The sequence below is a fragment of the Anopheles moucheti genome, chromosome X (assembly GCF_943734755.1).
Source record: "Anopheles moucheti chromosome X, idAnoMoucSN_F20_07, whole genome shotgun sequence".
Lineage (NCBI taxonomy): Eukaryota > Metazoa > Arthropoda > Insecta > Diptera > Culicidae > Anopheles > Anopheles moucheti.
The window spans coordinates 6,772,903-6,791,023 of NC_069142.1; the positions used below are offsets into that span (position 1 = coordinate 6,772,903).

The following is an 18,121-nucleotide window of genomic DNA, read 5'->3' on the forward strand; positions in this document are numbered from 1 at the left end:
TCCATGACCTACACGCAACGATGAGGTGGTCCGGGGGGGGAAAACGGCATAAAAACGGCGCTTTAAAAATAGAGAATCGCTCGGTGCAGCTGAGAAAGTGTTGTGTTGCGGAAGTGGTTCTCTTGTGTACTCTGATGTACTTGAGCAGTGCGTCACATTTCCCCGGGCACCTTAGCTTGCACCGAGGGGTTTGGGATAGGGTGCGAGCTTCCGGGAACGTCGGCCATCTTTATTTGACGTTTCCTCTCAGTGTGTATTATGTAGCGCATCAGGGGGGGGGGATTGTTACTTACGTTTCGCGTAGAACAGCTTCGAGTAGTCGCAGTCCATCCTGAGACCGGGTATACCCCCTCCGGCGCCGCCTCCGACCCCCACGCCGCCACTGATACCGGGACCGCCGCCTACCCCACCAACGCTACCGGCACCGAGGCCGCCGCCCGTCCCCCCGATACCGACCCCCGGTCCACCGATCGAACCGCCCGTATCCGCCCCGCCCGCCAACGGTCCAAAGTGGGGATGGTGGTGCGGGTGATGGTGCGGATGATGGTGCGGATGGTGATGGTGGTGGTGGTGGTGATGGTGCGGATGGGGATGGTGCGGGTGGTGCGGATGGCTGTTGCCGCCGCTGACTGCCGCCGCTGCCGCTGCTGCCGCCGCCGCCGCCGCCGCTGCCGCTGCAGCCGCCGTACTAGTGCCGCCGCCTACCGGCCCCCCACCACCAACGCTACCGCCGCCGGTCCCGACCGCTCCCGCACCGGTTGCTGTACCGCCCAACCCGGCAAGGGTTCCGGTTCCGATCGACCCGCCGCTACCACTTCCGCTGCCACTTCCGGCGCTGCCAACCGCTCCCCCACCGCTGCCCACCGGTCCACCGTTCGCTGCTGCCGCTGCTGCTGCTGCCGCTGCCGCCGCCGCTGCTGCCGCGCTTGCCGCCGTCGGATAAGCGAGCGGGTTCAAAAAGTTGAAGTTTCCTTTGTCAATCTTGACGGCCGTACCAGTTGCTTCCGGCACACCACTCGCAAAAGTGGTCTCGCGGAAACGCGCTTAGAAGGGGTGCAAACCGAAAATACCGCTAGAAAAGGGGTGGGAAAACCGATAAGACGGACAAAAACAGGACCTTTCACCCCCTGCCTGGCGCGGTTTTCCCCCTTTCCGCACGCACGTTATGTGTGGGAATGTTGAGGGGGTGTTGGGGGGGGGGGGGGGGGGGGGTTTGGTGGAAAATGCAAATTTGGAGGATTTATTTCCCCCGTTTGTTGTCCCCCTTGTTGTAGACGCCCCAAGACGTCTGGTTGGAAAAGTGGGGGGGGAGGGGGTAGTGATGGGTGCGTGAAAGTTGGGGGAGGGTTGTTGTTCCTGGTGAAGGTGGCAAGGAGCACGGTGCGGTGGCAAGGCAGCACCGATAAGATGGGCGCGCGACTGGCACCACGGCGAAACGATTGATGGCGGACAGATGCAAGGTGATCAGGACGCAAGATGGCGATCGTGTGACGGTTATGACGTTAGGCCCGTTTTGATTGTTGCGGAGAAGTTGTTGTTGATTGCCAGTTGGTTGCTTAGATCCCTTATCGGGAACCTTTTTCTTTTCCTCTTCTATTCGTGTGTCACTGACACCTGCACACTAACACGCAACCACTCGCACATATACACACACACACACACACACGGACAAACCCAATTATAGCACACGGATCGCTAGCACACAAAACGGACGCACAAACACAACCGTACCGGTACACTGTGTGTGTTTTTTATTTATTTTATTTCTTTTACTTTCAGAATGGGGGTTTGGGAATGAAAATTTGCCAACCGAACGGCTATGTCCGGAGCGTGTGCGATACGATCACGACAAGCGATAGAACCGCACTGAAGTAGTCGAACGTTCGATAACGGCGTACAACACGATAGCACACGAATTGCGATCTTTGCGATAGCGAAATAGCGTTTGTTGCTGGCCGTGCTTTAGTGTGTTTTGCTTTCCCAATCACTTTTGTTTTGTGCGGTGTTGCAATAATACACTGGTCCTAATATTGCCCACCACTATTACACTTTCCTTTTTTACATTAAAAACGCACTGCCACACCATCAGCACCGCACCGGTTTTTTGTTTTGTGTGTTTTTATGTGGCTTTGTTAGCACGTGTTTGCACCCAAACGATCTTTCGGATCTTTCACGCGGACGATGTGTTTGCTTCCAATACTTCGTGAATGTCCTGCGACTGGTGAAGATCGGCTGCAAACGGCACCCGCTGCCCACCGACTGTCGGTTGCCAAAAATCCGTGGCCTGCGCGTGGCAGCAAATGGGAGCGCTGTCGTTTTTTGTTTTCTGATGTTCCTTATTGTTGAACAGGAGGGGAGGTGCGTAACGCGCCGTGACACGCCGACGCGGGTGTAACAACTGTGCGTATATGTGTGTGCGGGGCGACCGAGAGTAGTCCCCTTTTTGCTGTGGGCCCGTTTTGTACCGTCTGCTAGCGTGCGAACGAATGAAGAGGGCGCCACGCTCCGGACGGTGTGACAGCTCGCAGCCACTCGCGCGCAAGCAACTGTTTTGCCCACCCCGCGCGGCGCGACACTCAACCACAGCCGAGCGAGAGCGGGAAGTGCGTAACCGTTGTGCTCTCGCTCGCGCGCGCACCACGCTGAGTGACTGAGTGGCCGGTACCGAAAGCGGAAAAGTCCGAACCGAACCGATGGGCCAAAATAAATGGCACTGTGTGTTTGCGGAACGATTGATTGTTTTTTTTCTCCCTCATCCAACCCCCCCTCCCCCCCCCCCCGCCTCCTCCCACTCCCCAAAATCTGGCAATCGCTCATGGTGCGTGAATGAAGCGCTGTCAGGAAAGCGACCGGGCGGCTCCATCGTGCGATGAGTTACCCGTTCGTGGTGTTCATTCGCTTGTTCATTCATGAGTTGAATAGTTCGCGGTTTTGGATGGAATCTTTTTTCTTCTTTCCGCCACGAAGGCGTATGTTGCTAAGTGTCATTTAATTGTGCTTCATTAATTATGGGGAGCTATAATCCTAAATGGCCGATCGACTTGATCTGATCAAGTTCTTTGAAGCTTATGGATGCAGTTTAGAAACTAAATAGATGTTTGTACATGTGTTTATTTGATTTTTTTTATTTCTGTGTGTATTAATGTATTTTTTATTTTATTTCTCTGCTTTATTTATTCATGTTGGAATGAACATGAATAATTTCCTATTAATATACTATTATGCTAACGTTTACTTTTAAAACCATCGTAAATTTTTTATTTGTAACACTAAAACATTACACATTACATCGTTTTCGGATGCGCCACGCGATAATGTTTTAATCAAATAAACAAAAGAAGGAAACCGTAAAGAATTAACGTAATATTAAAAGCAGGCAAAGTATTTTTTTTTTACTTTAGTTCTTTATTTGTTTTTCCACCACCTTCGCTTTCTTAGTGTTTCCGCGGTCGGTTGCCGCGATTAATTTTAGGAGCCTGGAGATGCCCCGGATCATTTAATCTGCCTCTAGTTGCTGCTGCGCGTGTGAGAGTGGATTTATTTATTTTGTCGTTATCTTTTTCTTTTATTTCCCCTATCTGTCTGTGTGTTTGGTTCCGTTTTGTAGCAATGATGTTTCTTTTTATTTTCTCCCTATGTTTGGTTTTGTTTGCGTCGACTGCGAGTATCATGTATTATTATGCTACTATATTATTTCTCTCCTTCTCTCTCTTTCTCTCTCTCTCTTTCTTTCTCTTTCTCTCTCGCTTATGCCTCGCTATTTTAATTGTTATCTTACTCTGCTTCGTTACCGTTCCCGCACCGATCATTCGTAATTGCTCCGTTCCAGTTTGTTCGCCGATTTTGCAATTTTGGGACTGCCACCCAAAATAACAAAAGAAAAAAAAACCACTGCTCTCCTTTTGCCAAAACGTTTCCTTATGCTATTTTTAATAATCTTTGTTTTGTGGTTGTTTTTTTTTTGTTGTTTTGTTTGTTTAGTTTTTTCGAAGAAAACTGCCGCCACGGTAAAGGGCAAAGATGCAGTGGAAAGTTTGGTTAGGAAAAATTACTACAGCACAACACATTGCAAACCGCAACCGGCATGTTCGCTTTCCGCTATCATAAACCCCACCCCCTCTTTCCTTATCCTCCACCCCTCCTCCCCCTATCCCACAAGGATTGCGACAGTCTCGGTAACCAGTTTTCAGGAGAAGCGATAGGGATACGGGAAGCAAGGCAAAGTCTTTCGTTTGCTTTTGCTTTTTGTAACACATCTTACTTCTGCTTTCGACAGGACAGGACTCCGAGCAAACCAATGCCCAAATTTCCACCCTCTTTACTAAGCGCATCAGTACTCGCTAAACATTGCTCTTTCGCTCTTGCACATAATTTGCGATGCGCCTAAATCGCTGCAATTTGCTGAACACTCACTGTTATACCCACTGCCCCACTGTACTTTGTTTGTATCCTTTGTGAGTGTGCTCGCGCGAGTGTGAAACAGTTCCATTCGCGTTGGTGTGTCCATATAAATACGTGTGGATGTGTGTGTGGTTGTTTATGTGGAAAGGAGTTTGGGAGTAGTAAGAAAAGTTCCGAAAAAACAGTGCCTATTATAACTACAGTTAAACGTTTTTTTTTGTGTTTTCCTCGTTTGTTCGTTCTTTTTCAATGCTTTTTTGTATGTGTTGTTTGTTGTGACTGTTATTGAGTTTGCTGATGTTTTACACCTGCTGTTCGCAATGTTTTTATTTTGTTTTCGTTTTTGTTTCCATTTCCTTTTTTTCAGAGTCTTCCTTTATTTGTTTTTAACTGCTGTATACCGTTCTTACACATATAGCGATAATTGTTCTACGCGCTCAAATTAATTTACTGTTCACCTGTTCCGCTTTATTCTTCCCTTTTCCTACGTGGGTATCGCATTTCGTTTAATATTTTGTTTGTTTGTTTAGTTGTTGTTTTTTTTCACTTCTCCTGTCTGTTTCCCCCTAGTGTAAGTGTGTGTGTGTGTGTTTTACTTACAGTTGCTAACAGGTAACCTTTTTAATCATTTTTCCTCATTTGGTTTATTTGTATAATTGTCGCTCGATCGCTTTTGCTGTTCGCTTTGCCTAGGGTTTCCTTTGCAAATGTTTCGTTACGACTTAGACTTTGATAGAGTTTATAAATAAAACTTAAAAATCATTATACTATCTCTCGTTGCCTTTAGTTTACGCCACCCCAAAAGTACACAGTTTACAGGGTTGTAATAGTAAAGTGGAGCACAATACTAGCGCACACGGCTAAGCGTCTCTATAAATCTTTCAAACACACACGCCCCACAAAAACCGTGTTTACAGCCGTTAAGGGTTCGCGAAAAGGTTCTTTATAATGCTTTTTTCTGACGCTTGCTGCTGGTGGTAAAAACAGGCAATGCAACAACGGATGGCCGATAGACACCAGGTTAAGCTTATTGTACTCCAACAATCCACCATCGGTAATGGCGTCAAATGTGGGATGTGGGAGAGCGAAAACAAAAATGCTCCGACATAACTCCGGTGGGGTAATGTAATGCATCTCGTCAAGTGCTAAACAAAAGGATGTTACAACATTAAGAAAATACATCATGTAATCGTTGTTTCGTTTTGCATACCATGCAGGCGTACTACTTGTGCTAGGATCTAATCGCTGCTAGTGCACCAACCAGCACTACTGTATTCATTTTAAACATTAAAATTTCAAATTAGTTTTTTTTAAAATAAACAAACAATTAATATTCAAAAATATTAAGTTGATTAATTGTATATTTGAAATTGTTAATTTTAATTTTTTTAAAGTAATTTTTATCCGTTTTATTTGATTAAGAAAATATGATTCCTATCTTTTTACTCCAAATGTATCAATCATAACAACAATAAGAAGCATATTGCGGTTTCAATGTTCGTTTAAAATTTACTTTCATTATTAAACATTCAAATTTAACTAAATTATTACACGATCGGTCCACGTTTTTTTCCAAACAGCGATTTGACCCTATCACGATTTAAACGCCTACATATATGCAATCCGAAAACACGACCACGTGATGGGCAGAAACGAAACGAATTTCTATGGATATCTGCTTGATGGTCGAGATGCAAAATTATAAACGTGCTTTTTTGGCAGAAAAGGGCACGAAAAGCCGAACAAAAAGGGCATACATCCAACGGCAGGACTCCACACCAGGGGATCCGGCACCAAAAAAAAAAAACTAGCAAAATTGTTTGCGTTTTCCATCACCACGTCCTGGCAGGGAAGCATCATGCATGAATTGTGCGTTGCATTACGTATCGAGTAAGTGTAGATTTTTTCCACTTTCTTCCACATTCTAGCTCAGTTTTTTTGTTTACTCTTTCTTATGGGGATAAAGTCGCATTTTGTTTGTTTGGTTTGGTTAGGTACTTCTCGTATATGGGAGCAGATGGTTGAAGTATTGCGGATCTCCTTTCGCTTCGTACCTTCGTATCATTGCGCCGATTAAATTGATATGTGTGTGTTTACGCTTGTTTTTATTTTGCTCTTTTCGTTTTTGCAACCTCTGTTGTACGTATCAGTGTAGGAGGAAGAGTATGAGGGTGTGTTTTGGTGCATGTGATGCATACACATCTGCATGGGCCCAAGAGCGTTCTTACTAACTGAGCGTCTGGCGGTATGCGTGTGTGTGTGCGTGTATGTGTGTGTGAGAGCCAAAAGGAGATAGGGTGGAGAGGGGGGGGGGGGGAATTGTTTTCATTCAGGACATCGTGGCGTGTTTGGTGACTAACTGCACTATCTAACGTGATTCTGACTACAGGTTTTGTCTTTCCATTAATATGGTACTAGGTGTAGCTGATGTCCTCCCACTGGAGAGGTGTAATTGCGAGATGGGAAAGGAGGGTACCCGTGTCCGGTACGATACGGGCCATTATTTATATATAATGTGTGCTATCAGCTATTGCATCGTCGCCTAACCTAGAGGAGCTCATCAGACTAAAAAAAAAAAACCTCCCCAAACTACCTGTTGATCTTCGGCTACCTTGAAGGACGCAGAACGATATTATACTCTATACGCACACCCTGCCTACACGCAGAGCCGCCGATGTTTTTTTTTTTTGTTTGTTTGTTTTGTTTTTGTTTGAATGAAGTATCGATTTAAACAGCATCTAGTAGTTGTAGCTGATCACCTTAAAAACATCATTTTGTTATACGCTTTCCCATACGCCCAAGGTTGTCACATCCGTTTTCTTGTTCGACATTTCAAAAACGGTGACTTCCCCTAGTAGCAACCCTTCCATCTTGCCATATACAATTATATATAATGTATATATATATAAATAGGTATCAATCGTTAATTTATCTGTTAATTTGAGTTATATGTATATATATACACATAAATTTGTTTTATGCAACATGTGGTTGAATGAGGGGTGTCTAAATAATTATTTTTGTTCTCGTCCGCGCGCGCGTGTGTGTGTGTGTGAGTGTTAATGTTTATTTTGTCGCTTCGTTCACCCCTTTTAATCGCTCGATGTAATAATAAACAATACAACAATATATTTTTATATACATATATATCTATACGCAGGTTTGTGGTGTTAATAATATATGCATACAAATATATAAATTTATATTATATTATTAAATCGATTCCTATATACGTGCTGCTTTTGCACTAAAAACGAGTTCGCTGTGGAATTTTGCTGACACACACATACGCACACGCGAGCGCGCGCGCTTGTACACCCACACACACAAAAACGATGCGCATCGCTTTCGAGGCTACGGTTGACTAGGTTTTAATAGGGGGTAAGTATGAATTGGGACCGAACGGAAGGTAATTCAAATATGGCTGCCGTCTGTGTTAGTACGTTAGGGCCTGCCTAAACCAACACGCCAATAACAATCGAGTGAAATCAATATCCAAAAGCAAAACAAAATAACACAACATTTAACCACTGCCTTGCTTGTGTACACCTTGGGTTGGATATCCTCGTACGCCCTGGTACGCCGCTCAGTCAATCTTCCAGCCGAGCGATGTCTGCTGCTTCTTGTACTGCTTCGCATTTTTGGCAATCAGAAAGTGCTCGGTCGGAAAATCCAGCATGGTGGTGCAGTGAAAGCCCATGTTGGCGGACGCCACGATGTACTCGCACAGTGCGAACCAGCTGAATGCTGCGGGTAATATACACCGATCGAGATGCTTAGACTAATAGGAATATTCCAACGCCACCACGACGTAGCCTTACCGAGATCCTGACAGAGGAAACGATGCTTCAGGAAAAACAGTATCAACCCAACCGTGCTCGCGATCGAGAGGGCAAAGAACGCTTGCTTGTAGCGCAACGATGACTCCTCGTTCGGCGTTTGCGGCCCGTCCGGCTGCAGGAGCTTTAGCAGCTTCAGCGTCGCCAGCATGTACGACAGTGAGGTCGTCATGAAGATGATAAACACCTTCTCGTGCAGTGCTGCAATGGAAGATAAAAGGGCAAACTGATAACACGAAGAGTTCCCGATCGAAGTTTGCTAGCACTTACGATAGTTTTCCTTGTTGGAGATGTAGGTAACACCGCAGAGGGCGCTGATTTCGACCAAGTTCAGCCAATAGACGATGTTGATCATCCGGCAGGCTTTCGACATGCGCTGTTGTTCGCGTTGGAAAACCGAAAAGTAATAGCGGAATGATTAGTTGGTTTGCAATATTTACCCAGCGAGATGCTACTTACGGCCGGATCGTTGAGTCCGGCTACCATGGCACGGTACCAGTTCCGGTAGACGAAGGCAATGATGAAGCGGGGTCCGATGTGCAGTGCAATCGACACCCGCCACAGGTACCGCTGCGGACTAACGCCGGTAATGGCGCTGATTGACGGTATAATATTGTACACCTGCGCACCGAAAAGGAGCAAAGCGTTAATTAATAGCGACAAAACACAATAAAAGCGAACCTGCATAACACATTTAAGTAACTACAAACGTACGCGTATTGCTTTTGATGTGAGAGATATGTTACCTAGTACTTAGGGCGTAAGCGGTTTGCTTTGCGGCGCCTAAAAGTATGCAATTCGTTAATCGTTTTAACGCTTGAACGGCTGGTTGCTGTATGGAGCGCTTTTATCCAATTTAATTACTTTAGAGAGAAAACAATTCTGTCCGTTATCGATTCATGGCTTTTAATTACCTATGCTGTGGTACGAATCCAACTAAAAGTGTTAAAATGTTAAAAATCACCATCAACGTGGTCATAATTTAGGATTGCATACATCTAGGCGAACCAAATTTGCTAAGATCAAATCGCTGTCCGAAGCGTATATGGAATAAAAAATCAATTTTAGTTATTAAATAACTTTGGGTTAATGAAAAGAAAATAATGAAATTTGGCTGAAAAAGACAAATCAACAAAATTAATTAATAAATTACCACTAAAATAGAGAGTTGGCCTCAGCAGCATTCGAACGCCTGCATCGTATGCAACCGCTTGCACGATCACAAATTGTAATGTTTGGACCAATATAGAACTTTTTATATTCAATATTAACGTTTGCACTTTTGACAAGTGGTTACATTTGTTTTCATTTATCGTTGTGTTTGATTTGAGTCCTTACACACGTTAAGATTGGATGTAAATTAGGATAAGCCTAGTTAGGGCGTTAATATTCCCTAAACGCCTAAAGGTATGCAATTAGACAATCGTTTTTGATCGAGCTCTTTTAAATATCGTTCTTTGGAGCTACTCAAGCATTTTTACTCATCTAGTATTGGGTAGTTGTTACAAACGAATACCTCCCATTTTGCACACCAAGTAGAACCTATCTCTCACATCGGCCATAACGCAAGCAGGGGTAACATTGCGCACGTGTACGCTAGTGCCGAAACGAATAATTTAGTCTATGAAAACATCATACCCGACAGTGCGTCTCGTGAATTTCCTCTGGCTGGAAGACGTAAGCGGAGACGAAACAAACGAACAAGGTACCGAGCGGTAGCACTAGTGTAAACACACAGATATCACGGAAGCCAATGATGAGGTGCACCACAAGCTACCGACGCCACGAACGGAAGATACGTAAGCAAGTAAACAGAGAGAAGGAAAAACAGTTACGGTACAGTGATAGCTGGTAGAAGGGTTCTGGTGGAGGTAAAGTATCAAAACGAAACGAGCTTACACTCCCGGAAGCATATTCTACGCGGTAGCTACGGTAAGCACCAACACGTACTACGCAACCATGGCGTGACGTGCGTTGGAATACGTTGTAAGAGAAACGTTTTTGTTTTGTTGTTTATATAGATAAATATATCTTGTGGTTCATTTTAAGGAGAGCTAGTGGATAACACAGGGTGATTACAAAATCGTAACATATGGTTAGAATGGTCCCATCGCCGAGGTAGATTACACGTGTTTGTGGGCGATCGTTTGCAGCAAACAAAAATCCCACCATCCGGTAGGTCATTACACACGCCGAGCGCTTCGCGGGTTTTCTATAAATAATCTTTAGGCGGCCGCCGAAAATGTGCTCACAAAACCGACCCGAGCCGGGAACTCCGGGACCAGTGACAGCAGTCTAGACCAGAGGCGTAAATGAAGTACCCTCTAGAGATAAACACAAAACGCTACGCAGAGCCGTGAGTCACGGCGGACACGAAATAACCATGCAATCTACCTCTGGATGTACCGGGAGATGTGCACACACCGCACACAGTGCCCAGCCCGCCCGAAGTTACCTTATCGGATGGACTTTTGCCACCTTTGGGTCCTCCACCGTCGTCGCCGTAGTGTCCGGTGTCCAGTTCCAGCGGTTCGGTCGGTGATTCCCTGTGCCCCGACCGGTCTTTACTTCGGTCGTTGGTGCGTGACTTTCGCTGGATGGCACCGGGGAGACTGGCGTGTGCGTTGTCCATCAAATTCCACTGCTGTTGCTGTTGGTGCGGTTGGTGATGTTGGTGTAGGTCCTGCTGCGGCATATGTGGACAGTTCTGGCTGTGCTGCTGCTGTGCGGGCTGTGAGTTCCCGAACGTACCAGCGTTCGCTCTGACCGGTGTCGGTTCGTCTGGCGGCACACGCCCATCCACCGTCGCGTCCATCGTCGTCCGGCTGGAGCTGACGGCTCGCGTCGACCGGTTTCGTCCTCGCTGCGGCACGTGGGCTGTGTTTGGGGCGACGGGCGCCTAGCAGAGACTCGAACCTTTACAGAAGTAACACCGGAAAAGGAAAGAACTTCAGTGCTCTGTTTCAAATACAAACTATACTTTAGCTTTGTTTTAAGTCAATTAGATCAACTAGAAATTATCTGTCATAGTGACAGATTGACATAAACTAGTTGACATGGGTGACAGTTGACATTCACCTTGACATTTGACAGTCTTAGAATCTAATATCAATGTTGTCGTATTTTCTTGAAGTGTTCTTAGAAAACATAATGTTTTTTTTCTATTTAAATTTGAATTAATCAAAAACGGTTTAGTAAAGTATTGTTTACAATCTTAGAACATGTGATTTTCGATCTAATCTTGTCAAATAAATTTGAAACTTGGTTCATGTTGATATTTTTTATCAGTTGATTGAGATGTTTTGATTTCGCTTTCGGAGAAAAAGAATATCATCGTTAAAGCTCAGGCTAACTTAAACAACTCACAGAGTTTAAGCATCCAAACGTCAAAACGCATACAAAACAAAAACTAGCTCAAGGTATCACAGACCTCATTGATCGCCTCCCCATTCGCCAGTAACCCTGTGTGTGGGTTTTCTTTTTTTCAATATTCTATATCTGTACACAAGAATGAAATGAAAAATCCAAACCCGATAGGCAAAATGTCCGGGCCAATGTATGGAGGGATGCCAAAAACAAATCAGGGATGCCAGGAACGTGCACAAGTTGCCACGATTGATCAAAATGTTGACACCTCTTTGGGGGAAAGGTATTTAGGGGTGACAGTATCTAGCGTATATAACCTCACTTTATGCAAAACTGTTCCAGATGGGCACTGATGTTTACGGGTTGGGTTTTTTCCGCTTGATGTTACACTACTATTGCTGATATTCTTGAAGTTACTAAGAAGAAGAGATTGTTAAGAGGTCATCTACCTGGCACTGTTTACACGGGATACCATTAGATAATATCCCTACCGTCAACACTATTCACCTGACCGTATTGCGTATCCTCCACACAACTACCTGAAATACTTACCACCGTTCACGAAGTAGACTAAAGGAAGGAAAAAAACTGGAAGTCTCCTACTAGTGGTGCAGTTTTGCTGATGTCCCTGCCTCTTCACAGGTACTCCGGGGTGTCCAGGTGTCTACGCTTGCTACGGCGCCGAAAGAATGTATTCGGCTGATCGGTTGGAGTAGGTTGGTTGACGTTTTGATTGTGCGTTTCTTGTGTAGCGGTGTGGAATGGTTTGAAACGAGTCGTTTGATGGCCGACCACCGGTGGAGACGCGTGGTGCCTGACTGTGTACCACACGTCACGCCGTACACCGTTCTGCTATTCTGCTGCACCCCGTCAACTGGATCGAAACAATGCCAAGAAAAGATGCACAAACCGTAAGTCATACGTTTTTCTCTATACCACCCTTGATTGTTTCTTTTTTTTTTGCTCTTTCTCTCTCCCTCTCTCTATCTGATGGCCCTATTTTCTTTAATATGTGAATGGGGATGGTTTTAGTTCACTCGTCAGGGCAAGGATATGCTGGATATGCAAAGTTTTCATCCCGCACGTACCGCAACACCGGAACAAACACACGCAACGGGGTGCGACAACAAAACTGCGTGTGCAAAAGGCACGTACACACATACACACACACACAAACACATACAACAGGGTAGGAGATACTACAACCAGCTAGACGCATCGTTGTGCGCACCCTGGCAAGGATACAGTTCACCTTAGCCCTCTACTCCCCCTCCCTTCCCCACCCCACCGGATGCCTCCGTTCCTTCCGGACCGCCATATTATTCTACAGCAAAACAAGCATCCGTTTCCTGTCGTGCCACAGTGCGCGCTTACAGCCACTGCCTGTGTTGCGGGTGTATGCGCGCGCGTGTACTTTGAAACAGCGATGTGTGTGTGTGTGTGTGAGTGCATGTGTGTGTATGCGTTCTTGCGAAGGATTTTCCAGGCCACATTCTGGCCGAAAGCTAAGCAACCTTTTACTTCCAACTTTTATGCACCTCCGAAACGTACCGATACTTCAATTACCCTTTCCTAGCTGAATACCACAATGCAAACTTCGATGCCCTAGGCCTGTAGATGGCAGGATAGCACTACAGCAAGCAAGCTGCTGCTCTACACCATATTTTACCATCCACCGTACCGTATTGACTAACAAATGTCCCTGTGGTTTACCTGCGACTCAGATGCGTTCGTCTTAAGCACACACTCCTACACCAGCAAAAACACAGACCCACATACACGGTGGCTATCCTGGTATCCGCTGTCTTAGCGCCACATCACCACACACAAGTACGCATTGGAACTAAAAAAAACACACACACAAATTGCGAAGACCCGTAACAAATCCAACAGCGGAATTTCTCCAATAAATAGTCTCAGCACCCGCACGCACAGGATTGTAATAAATTCGATGTTACGGACAGCGTAATGGGTGCTGGCCTAGTGCTTTCCCACTGCACCATTTAACGCACCAACGCAACGTGTGCTCGATATTTTCGCCGAAATTTTTTTTCCAAAAAACTGCTGCCCCTGCTTTCCACTAGGTGCCGTCGGTTCCGACTGTGCCAGGCGTTAGGGAGAAATGAAAAATAATAAGCGTACAGCTCGCGGAGAGAGCCGAAGCGTGAGCGGAAAATTCACTTGCGCGCTGGCGCCCAGTACTAGAGTTGTGGGTGTGGGGTTTTGCGTGCGGTGGGAAAGTGGAAGGGTGAGAAAAACCTGTGTGAGTGTCCTGCGAGATGTTCTCTTCCAGAAAGCAGAGAGAAAGTCATGGAAAAATCACACTCACACATCAGGCGAGGGAAAATATGTTGCCGATTGCCTGTAGCTTCTCATCGTCGCATTCCCCTCCTTCCGTAGGTTTGGAAGGGTAAGGTACAGGTTTTTCGCGATGTCTTCAGGAAACGTCAGGAAAAACGCTCTCGCGCGTGTTCTGCGCGCGCTCTCGCTCTCCGTTTTTAAAAAGACCGAAGCAAATTTCACAAGGACTCGCGAGTGGCGGTTGATGACATTTAGAAACAGTGTTGCCAACGTCGCGTAAGTAAAAACCAATTCGGTCGGAAAATGTTGTTGCTAATTCAATTAATTCATTTTTTTATGATGCAAACAGAAGCTTGCTGCAATTATTTTATGAACAAAAATCACAAACGCTGGGTTTTTTTAACACCAAAACTAAACAATCACGAAATAAAAGTGCTTTTTATTTTGTAAAAATGCACTTTCGAGCAGTGCGCAGCTGATCGACTGCTCGAAACTGCGAGCCGTCACAATGACTGACGTTTAAGGCTATTGTGTATGCATAACACAGCGCCTTGTGTTTTTTCCACAAACCGGGTGTTGGTAGGATAAGGAAAACCCCACAAACCTTTACATTTTCATCATATTTTTGTTTGTAGGGATTCTAGTGGACCATCATAAAGAGTTCCTGTAATGGCCACATATTTGTTGCACGCATTTAAACGACTTGCCGTATCGGATCGTGGCCTTACCGGGGCTGCACTCCGTGTAATAGCGGCCGCCAATCTACATACGAGCAGCACACTCTCCAAAAACTGGAACGGTCACAACACGGGCCCGCAACGATGGTTACAGTACAACAAAGTTATCTACCCTCCACAGCAACCGGACGAACCGGCGCGCCCAGCGTACGTCTGCCACCAGAAGACCAGCATCAAGTACAGCCCAAAGAAGATGTGGTACGTTGCGTCATTCGTGCGCGGCATGTCGGTGGACGAAGCGCTCAAACAGCTGTCCTTCATCGACAAAAAGGGTGCTAGCTACGTGAAGGAAGCGATCCTCGAGGCGATCGATATGGCGGTCAAGCGGCACAACGTCGAGTACCGGACGAACCTTTGGGTGGCGGAATCGTTTTGTGGGAAGGGTCGTGTATTCAAGGGGTTGCGGCGACACGGCCGTGGGAGAACGGGTGAGGTTGAGTACAAGCACTGCCATTACTTTGTTCGGCTGGAAGAGGGATCACCACCCGCCCACTACTATCAACCGGCACCGAAAACGGGCGAACAGCAGCTGGCCGAGTGGGAAGAATCAATGCGAAAGCGTAAAGTGATTGGTTCGCTGTGAAGTGTAAGAAAATTGGTAATAAAACTATAGCAAGGTAATTCCAGTGTTGAGTGAATCTTTGAACTGAGCTAACGAACGAGAAACTCCATATTCTATGCTTCCTTATAGATTTGTGTACACTGAAAAATTTATGAATGCTTGTAGATTTATGAATCATTACGGAATCGGAATCGGAAATATGAATCATTAAGGTTTGACGACAGATTCCCCATGCTGCCGGCTTAGAAGCATATGTAGAGGATTTAAAAAGAGAACATTTAAGAAATATTGAGGATTTTTGAACCTTTTGAAATTTGGCTCCTGATTTGAACAACGTCTCGCTTCTCGAAAAAATCCTTAAGCACAACACTAGTCATTTGATTTAGTGTATATATAAATTCACTTTACTTTTCATTAGATTTAATACTAATAGATTTTATCACTGCTAAAGAAATCTTAAAAAAAAAAGAAATAATCCTGGCATGGCACAGCCTTCCACACTAACATTCCATAAATGTTAAGATAAATTGCAAAATTAATTTAACGTAGACAGAAACATTTTTGATATCTCTATCTAGTAATAACTTTAAAATGTTTTACTTACGATCCTTAACAACCTAACTTCCACGGTATGCTACGTATTCATAATTTGCAACACGTGTCATGTGTGCATGAATACTTTTTAGCAATAACTTAAAGCGGTTCCTAGCATTGACATTCTGTACAGATATTTCTATCTCAACAAAACTTCACAATTAGATATTATAAATTATTGCAAAATATATCAATGCGCATATAAGTGTGTGGAAAATGCTTACTAAATAAAACTAGATTAGAAATTATACATATAGGATATACAACTCCTAAACTCACTTCGTGAAATGCAAAATTCCTTTTAAAAAACTCTAACATGCAAAATTGGAACAAAGGACTTGAACCGAATATAATAACGTTTTAAATATAAGTAACTTTGGACGTGCGAATGATCTCAATACACTTTGACGAAATGCGCGTTAACGCAACTACACCGGAGCTAAATTCGATCGCAGAGTGTCGAGCTGTGTGCACAAACGTTGCATATGCGTTTCCAGCAAATCTTGCACCGTTTGGGTGTTCTCCACTTCCGAATCGGTGGTTACATCTAGCAGGTTCTTTTGGTCTGACGATACTACCGCGATGGACTCATCATTCGTGACTGATGTTTCCTCCGATTTGGAAGAACATGGCTGATCACTATCTGCCAGATCCTTGTTGCATCCCTCCAAGACCACCGCTTTCTTCGTTTTCTTTCCTCGGGCAGAGGTCTTTGACGCACGAAGATGCAACTTTCGATGCTGTTCCAGCTTCTGCCTGGTGGCCAACACTCTGCCACAATCGGCTACATTGCACGTGAGCTCCTCCCGTTTGCGGTTTTCGTGTTTTGCCCGTACGTGAGCGTACAGATTGCGCTCATGCTCGTAAAATCTCGGGCAGCCTTCGTGGGGACACTCGAACACCAACCGTTCGTCCTGCGCTCGATGGACACGACCGTGTAGATTGAGGTTGCGCTTCGTGTGAAACAGTTTGTCGCACTGGTCGCACCGGAACTCGCTCGGATGTTCGAGCTGCCGGTGAGCGACCAGCTCGGACCAGCGGAGAAACTCTTTTGGGCAGTCGGCGCACTTTTGCGCGTTTCGTTTGCACCGATGGCTACGCATCGACTTCAGGTTGACGAAACCCTGGCTGCAGTGTTCGCATCGATGCGGATACTGGCCGGTATGGCGTACCTTGTGCAGCTTCAGCTGTAGCTTGCGCCAGAACCGCTCGTTGCACACATCGCACGCGTACGGTTTGCCGAGGATGTGCTTCGTCTGATAGTGACGTTTCATGGCGTGCTTGCTGCTGAACTTCATCGTACAGTTAGGATGCTTGCAGTCCAGGTCGGGACGGAGTGCACTCGGACGCTCGAGATGGTTCGTACGCGTATGACGCAGCAGGTGCGATCGGTTAGAGTACGCTTTGCCGCAGTTTGGTTCAAGACAAGGGTACGCGTACTGGAAGTCAAAAAATAAACACCCCCATTACATATTACCACAAAAGTTAACATTTTTCAAAGCATTTCGCTTGAATAGCTTACCACTCCGGTGTGTGAAAAGCGGTGCCGATCGTGATCGTCGCGTCGCCTGAACGTTTGCTGGCAAAGTTCACACTTATAGCGATGGCTACTGTTGCTGGTACCCTGACCCGGCGCTGCGCTCAATGGCTGCTGGCTCAAAATGTCCGTGCCCTCCATCGTCTGCTCTGATTGCTGGACTGTTGCTTGATGATCGTCTTCCGATGTATAGGGAGCCATTTTTGCATTGCAAATACGACGATCGCACGAACGCTAGACGAGGTGGATGAAAGATGCAGCTTTTGTTATGGTTCCCACGCGCTCTGATTGCGGAAGGCCCGTCAGAAATGGATGACAGATTGTCAGGCGAATATCATTACGGGATATTGATTGTTCATGAATTATATTTATTGCTTTTAATATAATCTTCAACGTATGTTGCCTAATTCGATACAGAAAAAGAACAAAACTTGTTAATTCACATCACAAAACCAAGCATTGCCGAAAAACACCAAACAAATAACCCAAGTAGCAAATTCGCTTTCCTTGTTTTCAACACAATTGTTCGTGTGTGTGTGTTGTGGTGAATATACATAATTCACCACTATAGTATTGTACTTCAACGTATTTATTTATTGTTTCTTATTTTAAAGAAATAAGCGAAATGAAAATCCAATTTCAATTGGGTTCAAATATCTTTGATATTTGATATCTCCTTCTATCTTCTTGTTTCGTTTGGTTGTGTAATTAAGCTCCTGTTTACGGATAGAAAACGTGAAACGTAAAATGTAGGAAAGGATTGTCCATGAACCAACTGCAGAAT

General features: G+C 45.3%; 4 protein-coding genes across 4 annotated transcripts; 1 reads left to right on the forward strand and 3 right to left on the reverse strand.

Moving 5' to 3' along the window:
* Positions 1–285: 285 nt before the first annotated feature.
* LOC128306538 (uncharacterized) lies at positions 286–3,809 on the reverse strand. Its single transcript, XM_053044074.1, has 2 exons — positions 3,779–3,809; positions 286–1,043 (listed from the first exon to the last, which is right to left on the reverse strand). Exons 1-2 carry the CDS (start codon positions 3,807–3,809, stop codon positions 286–288), a joined length of 789 nt encoding a protein of 262 aa, XP_052900034.1.
* A 4,178-nt stretch (positions 3,810–7,987) lies between these two features.
* LOC128307228 (post-GPI attachment to proteins factor 2-like) lies at positions 7,988–11,055 on the reverse strand. Its single transcript, XM_053044983.1, has 6 exons — positions 10,696–11,055; positions 9,879–10,013; positions 8,700–8,861; positions 8,511–8,616; positions 8,223–8,441; positions 7,988–8,148 (listed from the first exon to the last, which is right to left on the reverse strand). Exons 1-6 carry the CDS (start codon positions 11,053–11,055, stop codon positions 7,988–7,990), a joined length of 1,143 nt encoding a protein of 380 aa, XP_052900943.1.
* Positions 11,056–14,424: 3,369 nt separating this feature from the next.
* On the forward strand, positions 14,425–15,259 carry LOC128307141 (39S ribosomal protein L22, mitochondrial). Its single transcript, XM_053044873.1, has 2 exons — positions 14,425–14,486; positions 14,543–15,259. The coding sequence occupies exon 2, from the start codon at positions 14,577–14,579 to the stop codon at positions 15,225–15,227; it is 651 nt and encodes a 216-aa protein (XP_052900833.1). The 5' UTR covers positions 14,425–14,486; positions 14,543–14,576; the 3' UTR covers positions 15,228–15,259.
* Positions 15,260–15,652: 393 nt separating this feature from the next.
* On the reverse strand, positions 15,653–17,779 carry LOC128307065 (zinc finger protein 493). Its single transcript, XM_053044780.1, has 2 exons — positions 17,323–17,779; positions 15,653–17,239 (listed from the first exon to the last, which is right to left on the reverse strand). Exons 1-2 carry the CDS (start codon positions 17,536–17,538, stop codon positions 16,229–16,231), a joined length of 1,227 nt encoding a protein of 408 aa, XP_052900740.1. The 5' UTR covers positions 17,539–17,779; the 3' UTR covers positions 15,653–16,228.
* Between the last annotated feature and the right edge of the window lie 342 nt (positions 17,780–18,121).

What these genes read in the sequence shown, in the direction of transcription:
- LOC128306538 (XM_053044074.1), bottom strand. Translation starts at nt 3,809, where the DNA reads ATGATCGGTGCGGGAACGGTAACGAAGCAGA. An exon ending in GGGAACGGTAACGAAGCAGA is followed by an intron (nt 1,044 to 3,778) that starts GTAAGATAACAA and finishes ACCCCTTCTAAG; the next exon opens with CGCGTTTCCGCGAGACCACT.
- LOC128307228 (XM_053044983.1), bottom strand. Translation starts at nt 11,055, where the DNA reads ATGGACGCGACGGTGGATGGGCGTGTGCCGCCAGACGAACCGACACCG. An exon ending in TTCACGAGACGCACTGTCGG is followed by an intron (nt 8,862 to 9,878) that starts GTATGATGTTTT and finishes TTCGGTGCGCAG; the next exon opens with GTGTACAATATTATACCGTC. An exon ending in CTCCAACAAGGAAAACTATC is followed by an intron (nt 8,442 to 8,510) that starts GTAAGTGCTAGC and finishes CTTCCATTGCAG; the next exon opens with CACTGCACGAGAAGGTGTTT.
- LOC128307141 (XM_053044873.1), top strand. Translation starts at nt 14,577, where the DNA reads ATGGCCACATATTTGTTGCACGCATTTAAACGACTTGCCGTATCGGAT.
- LOC128307065 (XM_053044780.1), bottom strand. Translation starts at nt 17,538, where the DNA reads ATGGCTCCCTATACATCGGAAGACGATCATCAAGCAACAGTCCAGCAA. An exon ending in GCTTTTCACACACCGGAGTG is followed by an intron (nt 17,240 to 17,322) that starts GTAAGCTATTCA and finishes TTTGACTTCCAG; the next exon opens with TACGCGTACCCTTGTCTTGA.